Below are 18,595 nucleotides of genomic sequence, written 5' to 3'. Positions count from 1 at the left end.
CTTTGAAGTAAAAGTCAAAGAAAGGAAAAAAACCTGCAGCATTTTAATCTAAAATTATATATTCTGGGAACCTTTGTAATGACTAATACTGAGACACAGGAAACCAGATTTCCTGAGAAAAAAGCCTCTAAGTTCTTGCTGTGTTTTAGGGGTGGGGAGGGAATCTTTAAAATATCTTCACTCTAATTTAGGCCAAACCTAGCTTGGTCACACTGCTGGAATAATTTCTTAGCCAGCTTGATTTTTTTTTTTCATGTTCTAGAAATCACTGAATAGCATTTCTTGTGTGTATTATGTGTATGAGGGTGTTCTTCTGATGTTTAATTCCAGGCTCAGAAGTGCAAGTGATGGTTTTTTTGGTGAGATCCTCTGTGCTTAAAGTGCTCAATTTAGCAATTAAATTAATTTACCTGAAATGTCATAATTCTCTGGAGAAAATCTCATTGATTTATACTGCCTAGGCTTTAAGCATTGAATGAACAAGTCTGTGTTTTAGTGGCTCATGATGTGGTATTAATAAAACTGTCCAGCTCTGGACACAAATCAGTCTGAGCACCCTCCCTGCCCCTCCAAGTGTCAGCTCTTTGTCCATCTCAGGTGGACACATGTCAAGAATTTCTGCTGTTGCAGCACCACCTAAAAATTATTTCAAGCTACCCATAGTTAATATTTAAGTGTTGAAGAATGGACAAATAGAAGAAATTTGATTTTCCCTGCTGACTTGTACCAGTTTGTACTCATAATTTCAGTAATGCTCCATTTTTACTAGTGGGCAAAGGATTATGCTGTGGTAATGTTTTCAGGAATGTGTGTTTTTATTAAAGAGAGATCTGAAGAGGTTTTTAAATGACTTGTTATAAATTTTTATGGGTAGGCAGAAAATGCCTAGAGAAGCATTTTTAATATATTGATAATTTCCAGTACCTTCCCATGGCTGCAATATCTGTTATGACTTTTTAAAGGGCTGCTGAATAAGTATTTCTGTAGTTTTTTGTTTACAATCATATTTCAAGTAATGCCTAATGTAGGCTTTTTCTTACTTTTTTTCATCTATGTTATTTTTGTATTAGTAGACTGCAAGTTTTGTAGTATCACAGATTAAGAATTAGGAATTGAAACTTCTGAATCATAGTACTCTCAATTTTTTTTTTTACAGTATTTTGATTTATTTTAAATGGAAGTGGAAGATAAATTTTTGTCTCTTGCTGAGACTGCACTTCAGCTCCCAAGAACCAGCAGAGATTTCTGGAAAGATCAGAGTTGACCCCAAGATCAGCATCATGAACTGATACAGGTTTATAATAAAGGCTGAGTGACAGTCACTTGCCATTAATAGGTCACTAATAGCCTGCAAACAAACAAAAAGTCAATTTATAAATCAGGTCCTTTTCCTTTTGGAGGTTGTATAGTATGGAATAAAGAACTAGGTGCTGCAGTTTTCCCTTTCTGATGAAGATCTAGAAAATGTATGTGAAATATTCCAGACCCCACACATCCACCTTGTCTAAAGCTACTCAGAACATTTTTGGCACTGTCAATAACCCAAAACAGAACATCCTGCTTTACTTGACTGTATATTGTTGAAGGGTGACCTAACAGTCCAAAGGGAGGTTAGACAGAAATATTTTTTTTGTTGCTCTGCAATAAAATCCTGATTCAAAGTCAGTCAGAATATTCTTGTTGATTTTGGTGGTCTTCTGGTTTTTGAGGTGTTCTGGTTTTATTGTACTTGCACACAGCTATTTTAGGTCATGTAAGAAGTGTTTTACTCTTAGAAATTAGCAGCAATTGTGGATACCAAGAACTTGTAGGTTTGAACTGTACTTTTTGAATAATATCAAATTCAAGTTACAATAGAAAATAGTAGGCTCTTGAATATTCATAATATTTTTAATGTCTTTGAGTGTTTTTTAAGTCTTTTTAAATGCAGTAAGCAAACTACTGATAGTTTCTAGTTTCTCTGTCCATGACTTGGCAGAGCCAAAACAGGACAGCCATCTCCATTTCAATTCAATTTCTTCTTAGTCTGTCTGCCATAAAGGTTGGTGACTGCAAGATAATCTCAGTCTTGCTCTGTTCCTTGTGCTACATCCCAAAAACTGACTCAGATTCTTGTTCATTGGATTGTTCACTTTCCTTTTTTTTGTATTTTTAATCAGAAGAAAATTAGCTAAGTCCTAAAGTTCTCCGTACTGCTACTCCTGCCTTGGTCCATTGTTTTTTTTCTTCATGAGCCCTACAGGAGGAATGTTAAATACTGACTTTCTGAATGCAGATTGCCTCAGACAGCTGTTTCCCCAGCACCTCAAGCAACTGAGGAGAAACAGCTTCTGGGTTTGATTTGGAGTTTTCAGGCTGGAGTCATTACAACATATGGGTGTGTTGCATCACTGAGAATGTTTTTTTAAAACAGAGTGAGTACAAGTTCCAGTGTTTCCTGAGATAAGCTCCCATCTCATTTCTCCCTGGATGACTGGGACTGACAGAACCAGAATTCTTTTGGGGCTTATTTATGGACTGAAACAGGCTGGACTTTTTTAGTTTAGAAGCTACCCTTTATTTTACCTAAAGGAAAGAGCAGAGCGCCACCTCATTTCCTAAAAGAGACCCCTGAATTTGCACCTATTTGATTTCTTGTATCTAATTGTCTGTAGCACAATGAAGCTAAAAATGTACCCAGAGGATGAGAATGGAGAGAATTGCACTGGAGGAAGACATTGAGTCCCACAGCTGAAGGAGCAGGATAATGAACAGTTCCAAGAGTTCCTTGCTCTGGAACCTCACACTTATCACTTTCCTCTTAAGAGGGGAACATTTCTGCTCTTTTGGTTGAATGGAAAGCCTGAGGAAAGAATTCCAAAGACTCAGAACTGATGTTGCTTCTGAACAGGGGTGAAACATTTAATTTATCATGTTGCTCCCCTCAGCATGTCTCTATGGGGACTTGTCCACTGCATACAGACAGAGAAGGTGCTTTGGCTGGGGTTGGGGAGGTTCATCCCTGTGTACCTTCTTTTTCAACCCCAAAATCTGCCTCAGAGAGGAGGAACTACTGCAGTTTGGTCCTTGCTATCTTCTTGGGGGTTCTGCTGCTTTTCTAGACTTCTTAGATTTCAGTAAAAACCAAGGGTCACAAAGAAATCTGCTTCTATTTTAGGAAAAAAAATCTGTTTACAGCATTTCTTCTGTATTTACAAAAGGATCATTGTTGGGAGGGTTGTTTCCCAGTGCAGAAGAGAATGGGTGCCGGTTACATTTTCACACTGTGCATTCTTTTCTTAGCCATTCTCTCCCTTTTAAAATTGTAAAGAAAACAGATGTTAAAGAGGAAAAAAAAGTGAAGGAAAAACAAAGAGGAGCATCTGTGTTACAGCCTTCAGACAAAATTTGGGGAGAACAACTTGTTCTGATACTTTTCAGCATATGGCAAATTGGCAGGTGTAGTACAACTCTTATCTGAAGGAAGATTTATGGAACTTTCCATCAACATTGGAACTCTGCTCTCTGTCTTTATTTGGTGCATTCAGCTCAGTACAGGATGAGCTACACATTTGTCCAAGGGAGAGCCAAGGGAAAAGAACTTTCTGCCCGAAGGGATGAGTATTTTCCAGGGTGGGGGAAACTGTTTTTGTCCCAAAGAATGTAGATCCCAAACATTGTGCTCTATAACATCATTTCCCCATTTAACTTGTCTAGTCCAGAAACTGGGGGATACTCCAAAAAGGAGAAAATGGCAAAAAGATGCATTTCTCTCAAGAAAGAATAGAGCTGTCATAGAAATGCCAATAAAAGGTATGTCTTGTGTAAGTGAGGGCAGAGGAATAGAATATGAAAAATTTAACAAGTGAAAGAAAAAAATACCAGCAAATCTTTGATTTGCTGTTTTATGAGTGTTTCTTCTTTGTAAGATTTTCCTTTTGCTTCCAGTAAAAGGGAAGAGTCAATGATGAAGCTGATAAGACAAAGCCTATTAATGTTTGTGCCAAACAGTTTTAGTGTGAAGAAAATCATAAGAGAAATGGCAAATCATAATTCTTTGATTATGTATTAAAGATGTTAAGATTGAAATAGGCAAAACAAGGCAGCATAAAACTAAATATCCAGATTAGAGGAGAATATATAAAATTACATGATCTGTAATCCTTTCTCTCTTTCATGTTAGAGAGATTCAGTAGCTGGACTAGAGGTAGTATAAGAAGTGAAATGATGTACCTCTGTCATTTCAGAAGTGAAAGGAGCAGCTGAGAGGTCTTTAAGTCTGCATTTAGCAAGCTCAGAACAGCATTGAAGACTAGATTTAGAAATTTTTCTGATTTTGTCTTTTTAACGAGTTTGTTCCAAGGCTGGGTACTTGCTAGAACTGTTCCCACTTCTTCCTTCTGAAGTATTTATTCAGTAATTCCAAGTAACTGTATTCAGCTTTTTCTAGTAATTCTTTGTAATTTTCTCCCGTATTCCTTTTCTTCCTGTCTTCTCCTGTGGAACCATTCTTCTCATGTTTCCCATACAAAGGCAGGCATGTCATCCCCTTTTTGTACTAGGCTGATGTGAATCAGTGCAATTTGTTTCTTGTATTTACCTCCAGACAGCAAAGCAGCAGCATTAAACCCCATATATTGTTCAAGTCTAATACACTATTTTAAAACTGCCTTTTCCATTGCATCTTTCAATCCTCTTTCTCAGCTTATTGAAAGTCCAAAATTGCTCTATTACCATTTCTCTGCTCCATATTAGAGTTGTACTGAGATTCTTGAATTTAAAATGTTTCATAGAGAACAAAATCAGTAATAATTTCCATTTTTTCCCCCAGATTTTATATCTTAATTCTGTGGAATTGTTCTAAAAGAGAAATAGAACATATTTTAATGCACTATCAGAAAGGTTCATAAAAATGAGCAGTTGTCTGTACATCACTGTTATTTATTCTGTTTTTGCCAAGTTCTGCTCCATAAACTCATGACTAATGATAAGTAAAACAGATAAGATAAGCAAAACAAAAATAGACCTTCTCTCCAATAAGATATGCCACATTATCCATTCAAACAACTTCTGTAATGAGTAACTGAAGAACGGTTCATGGAACATCAAAGGATTTAATGAACCACCCAAATTAATAAAACACTGAAGCATCCTCAAACTCCCAAATACAAAGTAGCTTTCTTACAGCAATTGTATATGTACAGGGGAGATACCAAAAAATCAAGTGAAAACAGTATTTCATATTTTTATTGTACAACTCATGAAATAATGAGGCACCAGTCAGTCCATCACGGGAAATTTAAGATTTGCTGCCTAGTTGCAGCTTAATTTTAGAAAGATACAATTATCTGAAAGATGACAGTTTCCAGAAGTTTTGTTTAAATAGGTTCCATCCCAGGTTTATGTCAACATTCCTAAACTCTGCACTTGCAGCACAAAATGTTTCTTTGAAACTCAAAGGAGGTGCTGTGCCTGTGCCAAGCCAGTCAATGTTAGACCTCAGCCAGAAAGGGGCAAACAGGAATCTTGACTTTTTTTTATTACTTGTTTGACTAAAGCAGATGAATTCAGCAACACTCCTGCAGTGGATGTATTATTGAAAAGTTCTTGGTATTTGTGGCATCTCTCTTGTTTAAAGCCATGTTGGCTATATTCCTGGATTCGTTAGGAAGCAGTCTGGCTTCACAGGATTGTTTTGCTGTGTGGCAAATGAAGTCTAATTGCTGAAAGCATGATTTGGGCTGGAAAGGTGCTTTTCTGCTTCTTTAGGATTACAGTTGTTTGTATGTTTGAGCATTGTGTGTGTGCTCATCTATAATTAATTTGCTGTTGTTGTTATCATTGAGTGATTTTGTACCTTGTTCATTGAAATTAATAGAGGTTTACTGTTCAAAGTGTTTCTAAGAGAGACACAACTCTAATTATAAAAGAGTGAATGAATTACATGAAGAGTGAATCTGGCCAGATCAGAGTTTGTGTCTCTCCCCTTTTATCTCATCACCAAGAGGGTGGCACTGGTGTCATAAGAATTGTGATTGCAGAGCAGCAGGCAGCTTCCCTTCTCAGGGATTTTAAAATCTGAGCAGAAAAAAATAAATTAGTAGAAAATACGACTTAGGAGAAACAAGTTTGTATGCAAATACCAATTTTTGAAGAGGATTTAAAGGCCAAACAAATTCCTTTTAAATATTTCGGACAGAGCTTAGTTAAGAAGGCTGTTAGCAGAGAATGTGGAAGAGAAATCCAAAAAAGGCTAGTAAAAATGGGCTGAGGTCACCAGAAAATGACTGAGAAGTTTTCCAAGGTCTCCCAGATGAAACCAACATTGAATTTCCCAATTCTCAAACTTGGAATTATAGTTTCAAACAAGAATTCATACTATCATTACTCACTTAGATCCTAGGGAGGCCAACTTCCTTGTGCCATGAGAGAACTCTCACCAGCCCTACAGGCCCCTGGGAGCCTTTCCAGGATTTCTGGTCCCCAAGTGTGGGGTTTAGTGTGGGGTTTTTCTGTCACTGTGCAAACAGAAGGAATAGATCACTTTCCTCATTCTGAAAAGTGATATTTTGCCCTCACGGACAGAGACCCATGGCAGTGTTTGAGGCAAGGCCCTGTTTTGCCATTCCATGGAGCTGGGGAGGTTGAAGCCCTGTGTGTGTGTGTGTGTGTGTGTGTGTGTGTGTTCTTGCTGCAGATCACAGTTGTTGAAGCCCTGTGTGTGTGTGTGTGTTCTTGCTGCAGATCACAGCTGTTGAAGCACTGTGTGTGTGTGTTCTTGCTGCAGATCACAGTTGTTGAAGCTCTGTGTGTGTGTTCTTGCTGCAGATCACAGTTGTTGAAGCTCTGTGTGTGTGTGTGTGTGTGTTCTTGCTGCAGATCACAGTTGTTGAAGCCCTGTGTGTGTTCTTGCTGCAGATCACAGTTGTTGAAGCCCTGTGTGTGTGTGTGTGTTCTTGCTGCAGATCACAGTTGTTGAAGCCCTGTGTGTGTGTGTGTGTTCTTGCTGCAGATCACAGCTGTTGAAGCTCTGTGTGTGTGTGTGTTCTTGCTGCAGATGACAGCTGTAAATTAAGCTGTGAGAATGGAGGGAAGTGCATCATCAATGAGAAGGGGGACGCCCGGTGCCACTGCTGGCCAAGCTACTCTGGGGAGAGGTGTGAAACCAACCACTGCTACAACTACTGCCAGAATGGAGGGACCTGTGGGGCCTCTCTCCTTGGTAAGGATTTCTGAACAGCTCTGTCTTGACCTGCATTAAATGCTTGAATTTGTTCCTTTTAATTTTTTTTTTTTTTTTTTTCTCTTTATTTGCTTTGTCTGTGCTTAAACAAAATGCAAAAAAATGCAGCATATTTCACACATATTTTTTGTAACCAATAGGGACTTTACTTATCTGGGTGTTTCAGCACAATTAAACTGTATACCAGAAAAGAGAAAATAAAAGTAAATATTTAATGTAATGACACAGGCATTGAGGTCTAGCAGTGGAATTGTAAATCAGAATGTCCAGTCAAACTACATCTACAACAAGTCCAGATTTCTTCTTTAAATTTACATCAATTCACTCCCTAAATTGATATGTACATACACAGAAATATTTGCTTAAATACCTGACCTCAATCCTTTACCTTTGTCTTACTGGGGTTCACCAAACAGGAATTTTACTCACCTAATTCTCAGGATGATTTTGTTGATGAGAGCTCAGATCCTTCATTTTCCTGGGTTCAGAGGGTTTATCCTGTTAAAAAGCAGGAATTTGACAATTTGTCTTTGTCCCTAACACATAAGCTTTCGTATCTTTTATAGTGTTTGGGCTAGAGAGGAAAAGTGTAAAAATAAGTCCTCTAAAATGTAGCAATTCTGTGAGAACAGAGAAGTAGAACTCTATTTTCTGCTTCAAGGAATATTTAAATATTTGGTTCAAAATACAAGGGCTGGAGAAGAATTTGCTACTTCCTTCTCAGAAGCTTTAATGTGCTTAAGATGCTGTGAATCATGTTCTCCTGCATGATGAAGTGGCCACCACACTCTGAAAAAAAGCCCAGGCACCTGACCTTGAGAATTTTGTGACTGCTCATCAGAGATTCCTCCCTGTAATGCAGAATTCTGTATCTGAGTCTCTGTGGCAGAGAGAGCTTAGATTGTAAAGATTTCCATTGCATTCCTTACTAATTAACCTATGTAAGCCTATGTAATTTGCTAATTTAGCCCCACTTGCTGGCTTCTCTGGAGCCTCCTCCCATTGACTGAGGCATGGTGGCAAAATTCCAAGTGAATGCAAGTCTGGTAATTTATTCTTTCAGTTCTGACTCGTTGAGGGTTAATAATGTTGTTCATAATAATGACTAAATATCAGAAAATGAGAATTACTTGCACTGAAAGTTGATGAATTAGACTTTAAACTGCTCCTAACAGCTGATGGAACTACTGGCACAAGTGATAAGCAGCGATTTTTATCAATGTGGTGGGATCAATAAATGCTAAGTGAGGACGTGCAAGTGAGTGGAAGTGATGGTTTAAATGGTGTGCAGAGCTTCCTCATCATCTGAGGAGAGGATGTTTATTCCCACATTTTTACATGTCTTGCATCTAGTTGACTCTTTTGTGGGGTTAAAAGGCTTAATAAAATTAGTAACTTGGCTCCTGAAACTCAGCTCTGTTGTGAGTCCTGCAGAGACCCCAGGGTTTTATTTAATCCTTTTTTTTTGGCAGTAGCCACAGGGCTCTCTCACCTCCAGCAGTTTGTTTTCCCTCTCCCAGGCAGCTCACACTTGCTGTGCTCACACAGCTATGCTATTGCATGGATATTTTTAATTTTCATTTGCTAAATCCAGCCTCTGAAATCTCTCAGCCTTGCTAAAACAATTAGTGCAGTAGGTTTTGCCCCCAGTGGGTAGAGGCAACATTTGAGCAGGGTCTACAATACATTTTGTTGAATTCTTAACACGGGTCTGGGGATGAAGGAATCAGCCTGGAAAGGGCAGAAATCAGCCTGGGGATGAAGAAATCAGGCTGGGGAGGGCAGGAATCAGCCTGGGGATGAAGGAACGAGCCTGATGCCTCATCCCAAATGGAATGATGTGTCTGCACTAAAGTGCATCAGGAGAGCCAGCATGGGTGTCACCACCATCCACATTTCATTGTTCAGCTGCCTGATTTGGGGGAATCTGAACCTTTAACAGCAGCTGAAGTTTATTGTGGCACACCTGACCAAAGTGCCTTTAAGAGCTGAGATGAACACAGAGCTGGTTCTGATGGCTGTACCTGTGCACACCCACTGATAGGAGTATTCTTCTGCTGTGCTGGCTCCCTTTAGCTTCATCAAATTTTTAACAGCCATATTTCAAGTTAACCAGATGTCCTATCTGCCATTTCCAATTCATGAGGGTGGCTGTGCCTTGGAGCCCACACCATAACTTTCATGTGCTGGAAATGGGGAAAAAAGACCTTGTATCTTTCTAAATCACAGTGACTCCATCCAATATTCTAGATAAAATGTTCAGGTTGATGTGCATCTCATCTTCCTTGCATACCTAGCCCCTGGACCTGGTAAATATTCTATTAAGAGGAGATCTCTATTTCTTATCAGGCTGTATTTCTTATCTCTATCAGTCCATAAATTGTGTGGTACTGAAACAAACTAGCATGCCAGTGAGATGCCCCTTATCACAGTTTAATCTAGCCCATGATGTGCTAAGGCTGCTACATGTTTTACAGAGAGGAGTTACACTGGACTCCCCAAAAGCATTGAAAAATGTAATTAAACCAAGAAAACTTAATTCCTCAACGGTTTTTGCAGCAACAGTTTTGTCTTTCCAGTCAGATATACAGCCCTTGAACTGGGCAAGGCACTTTTAGCTCCAGGAGATGCACGAGCCCTCTGCAGTCGGACTGAGGGTGTGAAATCCAGACCAGCCTTCTCCTTGTCTCAGCCTTCCAGGCAGAGCTGAGCTGCTGTGCCAGGCTCACGTGAGAGTTAGTCTGTTGTTACCTTATTCTTGCACTTTTCTACACATAGGAATCAAAATTTCCTTTATTACCAGGAATTGTTCAGTTTCTCATTAATGGCTTTGGAACTTCAGTGTTGTATTTTGTCTAGATTTGTAGTTTGTCCTACCAGGTTGTTCTGTCTGAGAGCAATAGAACCATAGAATCATTAAGACTGGTAAAGACCTCTGAGATTGAGCCCAGCCCTTAACCCAGCTCTGCCAGGTGCCCCACTAAACCAGGTCTGCAAGTGGCACAACCTTTAAATCCCTGTGTTCCAATAGGTATATTGCAAACTGATTTTGGTAAAGAACTCCTTCAATCTCTGTGAAGCACAAGATTACTATTTTAAAATTAAGTCAGCTCAGTATCATTGACTTGGATCTGCTGTGCTGCTGCTGTCTGTGCTCACAAACACCTCCTCAACAAGCAGCACTCATCCTTCTGATCCATTATACATCCGACTCATCAAACTAACCTGCTAAATTGATGCAATCAAGTTCTACATGTTTTCCCAACTTTGCCTTTCCTTAAAGTATATTTTTGTTCAAAATTATGACAATTTTTCATGTGGAAGTTGCAGGAGCCGTACATCTACCAGTGCCAATCTAAACCCATCTGCAAAATATAAATGACCTGTGATCATTTCAAAATATAAATGACCTGTGGTCATTTCAAAATATAAATGACCTAGGATCATTTCACCTTGCTTGACCCTCTCTTTCTTGGAGGCTTGAACTGCCCCTGTCAGTTCTGACATGTTATTCTAACAGCTTGGATGCACTCAATCTCACAGGTGTCATTTTGTACACGTGGCCTCTGGAGAGCTTAGGGGCAGCCAGCAATTTTAGCCTCATGAGATGATGCTTCCAAAGGGTCCCCACAGCTGGAAGCTTCCCCAGGAGTCAGGGAATTTCCTTACTGATCACTTCTGGCTCAAAAAATGAGGAGATTTCCTGGGAATGAACCTTGCTTCATATTCTGATCCAAATAAAATGGTGCAGCACACAAAATACTCTCCTGGTGAATGTGTGTGTTCTAGTGAATGTGTAAATCCTCTTCTCTTTCCCCACCTAATATAGAATAGTAATGTGATAACTAATTAAGTAAATTGCAGAGTATTACTAATTTTTTTAAAACATGATTGTGCGAAATCTTTGCTGGATGTGTTAAGTTGTAGAACCTCATTATCTGCACACAAATGTTAATTTGTTAAACAAATCCCACTGGCAATTCAGGGATTATTCACTGTTGGCTTACTTACTGCTAAGCCTTTTGGCAAATTCCTATGTGAATGTTATATAGCCAGAGATTGGAGCAGCTTTAATTAAAATTTATAAGTTTACGACAGTTGTATTGAACTACAATAATTGAACAAAGAAAATGTCATCAGTTAATTAAAAGTACACATCTGAGACATGTAATTAAAAGTTTGGGTGTAATCATGAACACTTTCCAGTAAGCCAAATTAATGGGAATTTGGGCAAAAAAAGTCACTGTTGCCATAAAAATATGCTTTGTTGTTCTATGTAGTTTAAAGTAAATATATTGCAGGAATAGTTTGCTGATTGTCTAAGGTATGTCTAATCGCACAGAATTGTGAAGTTTGAATCAAAATGAGTGAAAAGAAAATAAGCTTTTCATTTAAATGAAAATGCATGAAATAGTCTGAAAGAATCATAGTGTATGAAGCAGGTATTATTTTGTGTTCTATTTTATGAGCAAAACAAGGTGATTTGGTGCCTGCTGGAAACACTGTCTGTGAAGAAGCTGTTTTGCTGATGCCACATCATTCCCAGGAGTTTCCCAAGGTGCTGCCAGCAGGACAGGGACCGTGGGCAGCATGAGGGTGATGTTTGCCTGGAGCTGATGCCAGCACTGGAAAGAGCAGTCCCTGAGACTCCTCAGAGATATTTAGAAATTGTTATTTTCTCCTTTCCCATAACACAGAGAGGCTTTGTAGCTGTTGGGATAGATCCCAATCAGCTCACCTACTAATTATCTTCAATGATGCAGCTTCTCTCCACTCCTATTGTTTCATTAAAGCTAATTATGGCTCATCAGCCACACAGAAATGAATTATTGTGGTTCCCACAGAATGCTGATAACAACTCCAAAGGACAAGATACTGCTTGCAGAAAGCTCATGTAGAGCCACCTCCTTTTCTTTATTAGTGACAGCAAGTTAAATATTGAAATTAATTACGCATATTCACACATAACAACTTCAAAACACACATTTATGGTAGTGAATTTACCAGTGACTGGAAGAAATAAACAATGTAGAGTTTGGTGAAGACACTCATCTGGATGATCTCATTTTTCAAAACTTGCAGAAAGCTGACAAAAATAATGCTATTGAACTAGTTTTTAATTATTTTATAAATTTTTTAAAACTTTATTTGGTTATTGAAAATGCAGAGTATTTCTCTGTTGCTTAGGCAATATCACAAATGAAAATTGATCCCCTTAGAATTCTAATTCTTGCAAAATATGCATAAATATAAGCTTAATATATATGAGTGAATTCCCAAAAAAAGTCACCCACATACTACAGAGAAAGTAAACCAAGATATTTTTGAAGCAATTTTTGAACTTTATTTGAATTTTTGAATTTATTTGAATTTTTGAAGCAATTTTTGAACTTTATTTGAAAATTTATTATATAGACAGTAGTTATTATGGACCAAATTGAATTGACAAACCAGGAGTAACTACAGCCTCTCTATCCAAACCTAACTGAACAGTGAAAAATTTAAATCCCTGGTTAATTATTTTTTTCTTTTTGAATGATTTCTTTTTGGTATGAAGGGGCGAAACTGCATTTCATTTCTATGTCAAAAATTTCATCTATTTTTTTAATATCCTACTGCCAAAAATAACTTATGTCTTAAGAGTCACCAGAATATATTCTCCTTCATTCTTCTAAATTCTGTTCTGCATTTGAAGCAGTTTAACATTCTATAGACCACTTTCCATGTGAATATTTTTCTACATGCTAATGTATTGTGCATCTTGCTGTGGTGGTGAGGGTCAAGAATTCAGAGGGAGCTTTAATTCTGCGTCTGTAGAGTTCTAACCCTGAGATTTCATGGCCAGAGAGGGTGCTGGAGCTCTCTGTGCATGAGCTCATCCTGCAGTTTCTGGGTTATTTGACATTTTGGTTACATGACTGTTTCCATTGCTAACATAAATCTCTGTTCTGATTCCATGATACAAAACCTTGTGGCATTGTTCAGCATTGTTTAATGCTGCAGTTTTGTTAAACTATTCTTGGAACCAAATTTTTTGTATCAGAAATAATTTATGAGAATAAGGCAAATGAACATGTCATTATTAGTATTATTTCTGGTGTCAACAGTCTGTGTATAAATAGGCAATGGACTGTTAACATTACTGAAAGTCATGTTAAATTGAGTGACACAAATGGGGTTTAGGCTATACTGTATTAAATTTTCATTTAGCTGTCAGCAGTTTGGCATATTTATAAGTCTACTTTAGTAAAGAACAGAATAATCTTTTCTATAAACTAGAAAAATATCATTGTCTCATCCTTTTAACAGATAGAGGAGTATTTATAATGAAAACTGATTTCCAACCTCCAGATCTATGTTCTACTGTTCTACCACTATTTTATCTTTTTTTTTTTTTTTTTTAACTGAAACACTGCTTCAGATGAAGGATGATGTGAATCCCCCTGTCTTGGGGGCAGAAATTTAAATACATCTGTATACATGGGGAAAAACAAGTGGAATGTGTGCTAACATCTGAGTTCAACATCTTTGATTTAATGTTTAGATCACAGGGGACAGATATGAATAACCAGGCTGATGCATATTAAAGGAGCTGGAGCTATTTTTAGGTCAATGGTTTTTTGTTCCTGCTGTACTCATTAGAGAAAGAGACTAACTGATCTCATGGCCCTTAGGATGATTTGCAAAACACTTTGAATTAGCATAGCTTAAAATAGAAAATACTGAAAAGAATTACATGAAGTGTGTCATGTTAGAAGGGCAAGAAGTGAAGGAAAAAGATGTAATAAATAATTTGCATGAGTCAGAGAGAGGAGACAAAATTTGGGTGCTTCACTTGCATTGAAAAATTCTCCAAAGAATTTGATATTGAATGATTGCACAGGATTAAAAGAAAGGCAGACCAGAAGAAAAATCAAATTGTGGGGTTTGTGGAATATTCAGCTTAATCTTAATTACTCAATAACACAGCTAGCTAAGTGGAGAAGAAAGATGAGCAAGGTGAGCAGGGTTGCACATGTCAGAGTTTCAGATGCAGCTGTGGTGAACATCAGGAGGCAAGTGGGAAAGTAGGTGTGGATACATTGGGTAATCAGTGATAAATTCTATTTTTCCTGTTTATGCCAGTGATTCTGCATCACACATGCAGTACATTACACAGTTAACTTGATAAACACCAAATCATGAAATATTTGGGGTTGGAAGCAACCTTGAAGCTCATCTTATTCCAACCCATCCTGTCTGCCCTTTTATTTCAGAAGAGTCTTTAGGTCCTGCTTAATCTTCATCTCTTTCCTTCCTGGGAATCCAGGAAAAATAAAAGTGTTAAACTTTGTTCTCCACAAATTTAGGAAAATCCTTAAAGCTGAATGGAAGTGAAGAGGAGGATCAGGGGAAAATAATGTCTTGCAAGCGATAATCAAGAATGAGAATGGTTTATTAGGAAGTGAGAAGGGAGATGGCTGCTTGGACACATCAAGTCATTTACCTGGAGATTATAAATGAGATAAAAAAGCAAAGTCAGGAGATGGAAAAACATTAATGGGATCTAGAAGTTTGTTTTAAAGAAGATAAGCCTTAAGAAAATAAGATGGGAAAGTAGAAGGGTTTAATAAAACAGTGGACAAAGCTATTAATCCTTTAGACATGAGATTTAGATAAGGAAAAAAAATGGGAAAACTACAATAGCGAAGAATCATAGGCGGAAAATGCAATGGGTTTTAAAGACTATTTTAAAATCCTTTGAAAAGAAGCTGTAGACTAGGAGTTCATTGTGTGCAAATGTTCATCCCCAAGTGTTAACTGCTTTTCAGACATGAAATATTGATGTTACAGGCATCTTTGGTCTGATGACAGCAATTTTGATGCAACAGTCTCCGTTATCTGGAGACTAACAACACAAAACAGGCACAGATACTTGTGGTTTATTAAAAATTGTTCTATAAAGTATAGCTGTTAGTGCATTAGTAAATATTTGTTTTTCTTGTGATTATATATCAAGGTTTGTAGATTTAAGAATAATGTAGTGCACTCTGAAGAGACACCAATGGTGATCACACAGTTATCCTCTGCAACAGGAAGAACCCAGCATGGCAGGATGACTTGAAGATTTCACTCAAATCTTAAATTCCTGCTTAGGACTACCTTTGAAATGATTGTATGTTGTGGCGTTGTGAGGGTTCCCAGGATGAGATGAGAGATGAGAATCTGACTCCAAGTTCTCAGAAGGCTGATTTATTATTTTATGATGTTATGTTAAAAGAAATTGTATACTAAAACTATACTAAAGAAAGAGAAAGGAGATATCAGAAGGTTAGACAAGAATGAATAATAAAAACCCCTGGCTGACCAGAGTCCTGACACAGCTGGACTGGGATTGACCATTAATTAAAAACAATTCACATGGAACCAGTCAAAGGTGCACCTGTTGGTAAGCAACCTCCAAACCACATTCCAAGCAACCAGATAATTATTGTTTACCTTTCTTTTCTGAGGCTTCTCATCTTCTCAGGAGAAAAATCCTGCTGAAGTGTTTTTTTCAGAAAATATCATGGTGACAATTGTATATTTTAAATAATGACTTTTTTTCTCATAAAAGAGTCAATGACTGCACATGCATAAGTGTAAAAATGCACAGATTCAGTTTTTGAGTGCCTATAACTCCCAGACACTATTTAGTTTTTCAGAAGTTCTGCATTCAAGCAATGTCCGCAAAGGCACATTCTCAGTGTCCAGAGAAGCGCGGTTGGGCTAGAACATTGAAACCTCCTGCTCTTACCATAAACCCGTGTTGAGAAAGTGCTGATTATCGTTTGAATTTGCATTTACTTTGATCACAAACCAGCTTTCTCTGTTGTGGACAGGCCGGCCGACGTGCAGCTGCGCCCTGGGTTTCACGGGGCCGCGCTGCAGCCAGAGCGTGTGCGAGCGCTTCTGCCACAACGGGGGCACCTGCAGCGTCAGTGCCGGCAACCAGCCCCTGTGCGCCTGCCTGCCCGAGTACACAGGAGACAGGTGCCAGTACTGTGAGTAATCCCACTAATTGTTCCATCTGGGTGTGCAGGAAAAGCAGCTCCATGCACTCGAAGTTTAAACCCTGCATGTTTTTTTGTTTTGGTTTTTTTTTTTTTTTCTTTTTTTTACGGCGTTGTTAAATTCGGCCCCCGTTGTTGAATTGTTCGTGCTGCTGAGGCAATGTCATCTGGTGTATTCAGGTGATCCTTGAGAAGATTTCTTCCCTTCTACGTGGCTGTAGAAGGAGCTTTTTTGGGAATGATTTATTGTTATTTTCATGAATAAGTGTAGAGTGGAGTGGTACAAGACAGATGACTTTGTCAGTAGCCATGAGATAATTGTGTTAGAATCTTCTGCTACAACTTGTCATGTGTTTTGTTATGCTGGTAATGAATTGACACAGTTGGTTAAAGAACCTTCTGGTGTCCCTAGTCTTTGCAGACAAAAAACTCTTTTAAACTGCTCCTTTACCTTTGCTTTCAATTTCTAACCCAGCAAGCAGCACCTTGAGGATAGCTTTGAGTTTCACAATGCTGTATTCCTTAAACTGGCTCAAAGATCACCCTGAGTGAGGTTTCTGCCCCATCCTGGTGTTGGAATTGTAAAGGATTTCTGAATGTTACTCTTGTTTAGTTCTCAGGACTTAGGTTCTGTCTTTTGTATCTGATTTTCTCCCTGTTTTTTCATTCTACTGACCCATCAGTCTCTTCTCATTGAGATAGTTTCCTGAAAATTTCCATACCCTTAGAAAGGCTCTACTCACTTTCTACAATGTCCTCTAATTTTTCACTTCTTTAACAGCGGAGCAAGAAAAGTAGATTATCAGCTAGTAGGCATTTTGCTCTTACTTCATTTACATTTATTTCCTTGCCATGCTTTTCTTTCATTATCTCTTTTCAGTAACTCAAAACATTTAAACGTAATCTTAAATTTCTTAATTTGGTCACTCATTTAAAAACAACAGTTTGTCTTCCCCATGTCATTTCAAAAATGATGTTTCAGAAGCAATCATCCTTAAGTTAGAACAAATTATTTTACTGAAATCTGAATAATGTTTTTTATTCATCTCCTTTTTTCTGCTCCTGCTTTTCTTTGACTGTAACTTTCTAAAGGCAAGGACTGTCATAGCCTTGTTAGACTGTCATAGTGCTTGTCAGAGAACATTAAATGTGAAAGCCATCATCTCTTACATACCTTCAGTGAATTTCCTGAAGAAGGCTTGATTTAAGAAAAAAAGGGATGGGAAATTAGCTGTTATAAAGGACTGGTTTAGAATTATCTACAATATAAACAAGTATTTAGTTTTAGAGAAAGGTCTGTCAGACAAGGAAAGGGATAGTGTGTATCTTAAATAGGATTTGTACTGAAGTAAACATATATTTCCAGTTGGGAGACTATGAAATAAATTGAAACCTTTGAATGGAAAACCAGCAGTAATTGTGATTCTCTCCCCCTTGGTATTAAACAAACTGCATGAATCCACAAATAAGTATCTGCAAACACAATTGGGTATTTGAAAATAGTATAGCACATAAATCATGCACAGACAGACACACAGATTAAGGAAAAATATTTACTTGAGGCTTACCCAAAACCAAACAAATTGTTTCTAGTTGAATGCTTCTACAAACACCCTTTTTTTTTTTTTTTAAAAAAGAGAATTAATTTAAATGTAAATTCAGGAATTTAGGGGTACTTTTTAAGCAGTGCTTATTATCAGATTTGGATTGTCTGGGAAACTGCCACAATACAGAGACTCAGAGACATTATAAAATACAAAATAAAATTAAGCTTTTTGCTGATTTAAAACTTAAGTCTTTTGGGGGGAAAAGAAAGTCTTAGAATCTCTTAGAGTAAGTTTTGTGATATTATACCAGTCTACAATTAATAATGTGTATATGAAGGCGTATCTGTTATTTTTTTGCTTTATTCACACGTGTGCATGATGTTTTGCTTTATTAATTACCTTCGCTTTGTATGCCAGGTGGAATACATTAATATGGCATTATTGCAAAGATTGGTTGCCTCCCAGACATCTTTTTCAGTCTGTCTTTGCCGTGATTGAAGGTAGTTCATATGCAAAGGATGACACATGAATGTGTGTAGGTATTTTACTCCTTCTCCCAAGCTTAAAATATTATTAGCAGAGTTTTATGGCAGGGAGAAGACATTTGCTTGCAGTATTACCAGCTTGCAAAGACCTCATTTTCCCCACACTTATCGTCTCCAATTACCCAATGCAGAGTTTCTCCTGTGATTAGTTCACATAAGGGATAATAACCTAAATGAGTGCTCCGTGTCAAGGCACTGGCATGGCTGAAATAAATTTAAGTGAGTGAATTTACATAGAATTCTACTAAC

General features: G+C 37.8%; 1 protein-coding gene across 1 annotated transcript in view; it reads left to right on the top strand.

Moving 5' to 3' along the window:
• LRP1B (LDL receptor related protein 1B) overlaps positions 1 to 18,595 on the top strand; it is a 299,771-nt gene that overhangs the window by 256,886 nt on the left and 24,290 nt on the right. Inside the window, exons 80-81 of the mRNA XM_058810030.1 lie at positions 7,037 to 7,201; positions 16,084 to 16,245. Of these exons, the coding sequence (XP_058666013.1) occupies positions 7,037 to 7,201; positions 16,084 to 16,245 (327 nt within the window). The remainder of the gene's footprint in view (positions 1 to 7,036; positions 7,202 to 16,083; positions 16,246 to 18,595) is intronic.

The sequence above is a fragment of the Ammospiza caudacuta genome, chromosome 8 (assembly GCF_027887145.1).
Source record: "Ammospiza caudacuta isolate bAmmCau1 chromosome 8, bAmmCau1.pri, whole genome shotgun sequence".
NCBI lineage: Eukaryota > Metazoa > Chordata > Aves > Passeriformes > Passerellidae > Ammospiza > Ammospiza caudacuta.
Note: the sequence above shows the minus strand (reverse complement) of the source record. Positions and strands in the feature narration are given on the sequence as shown.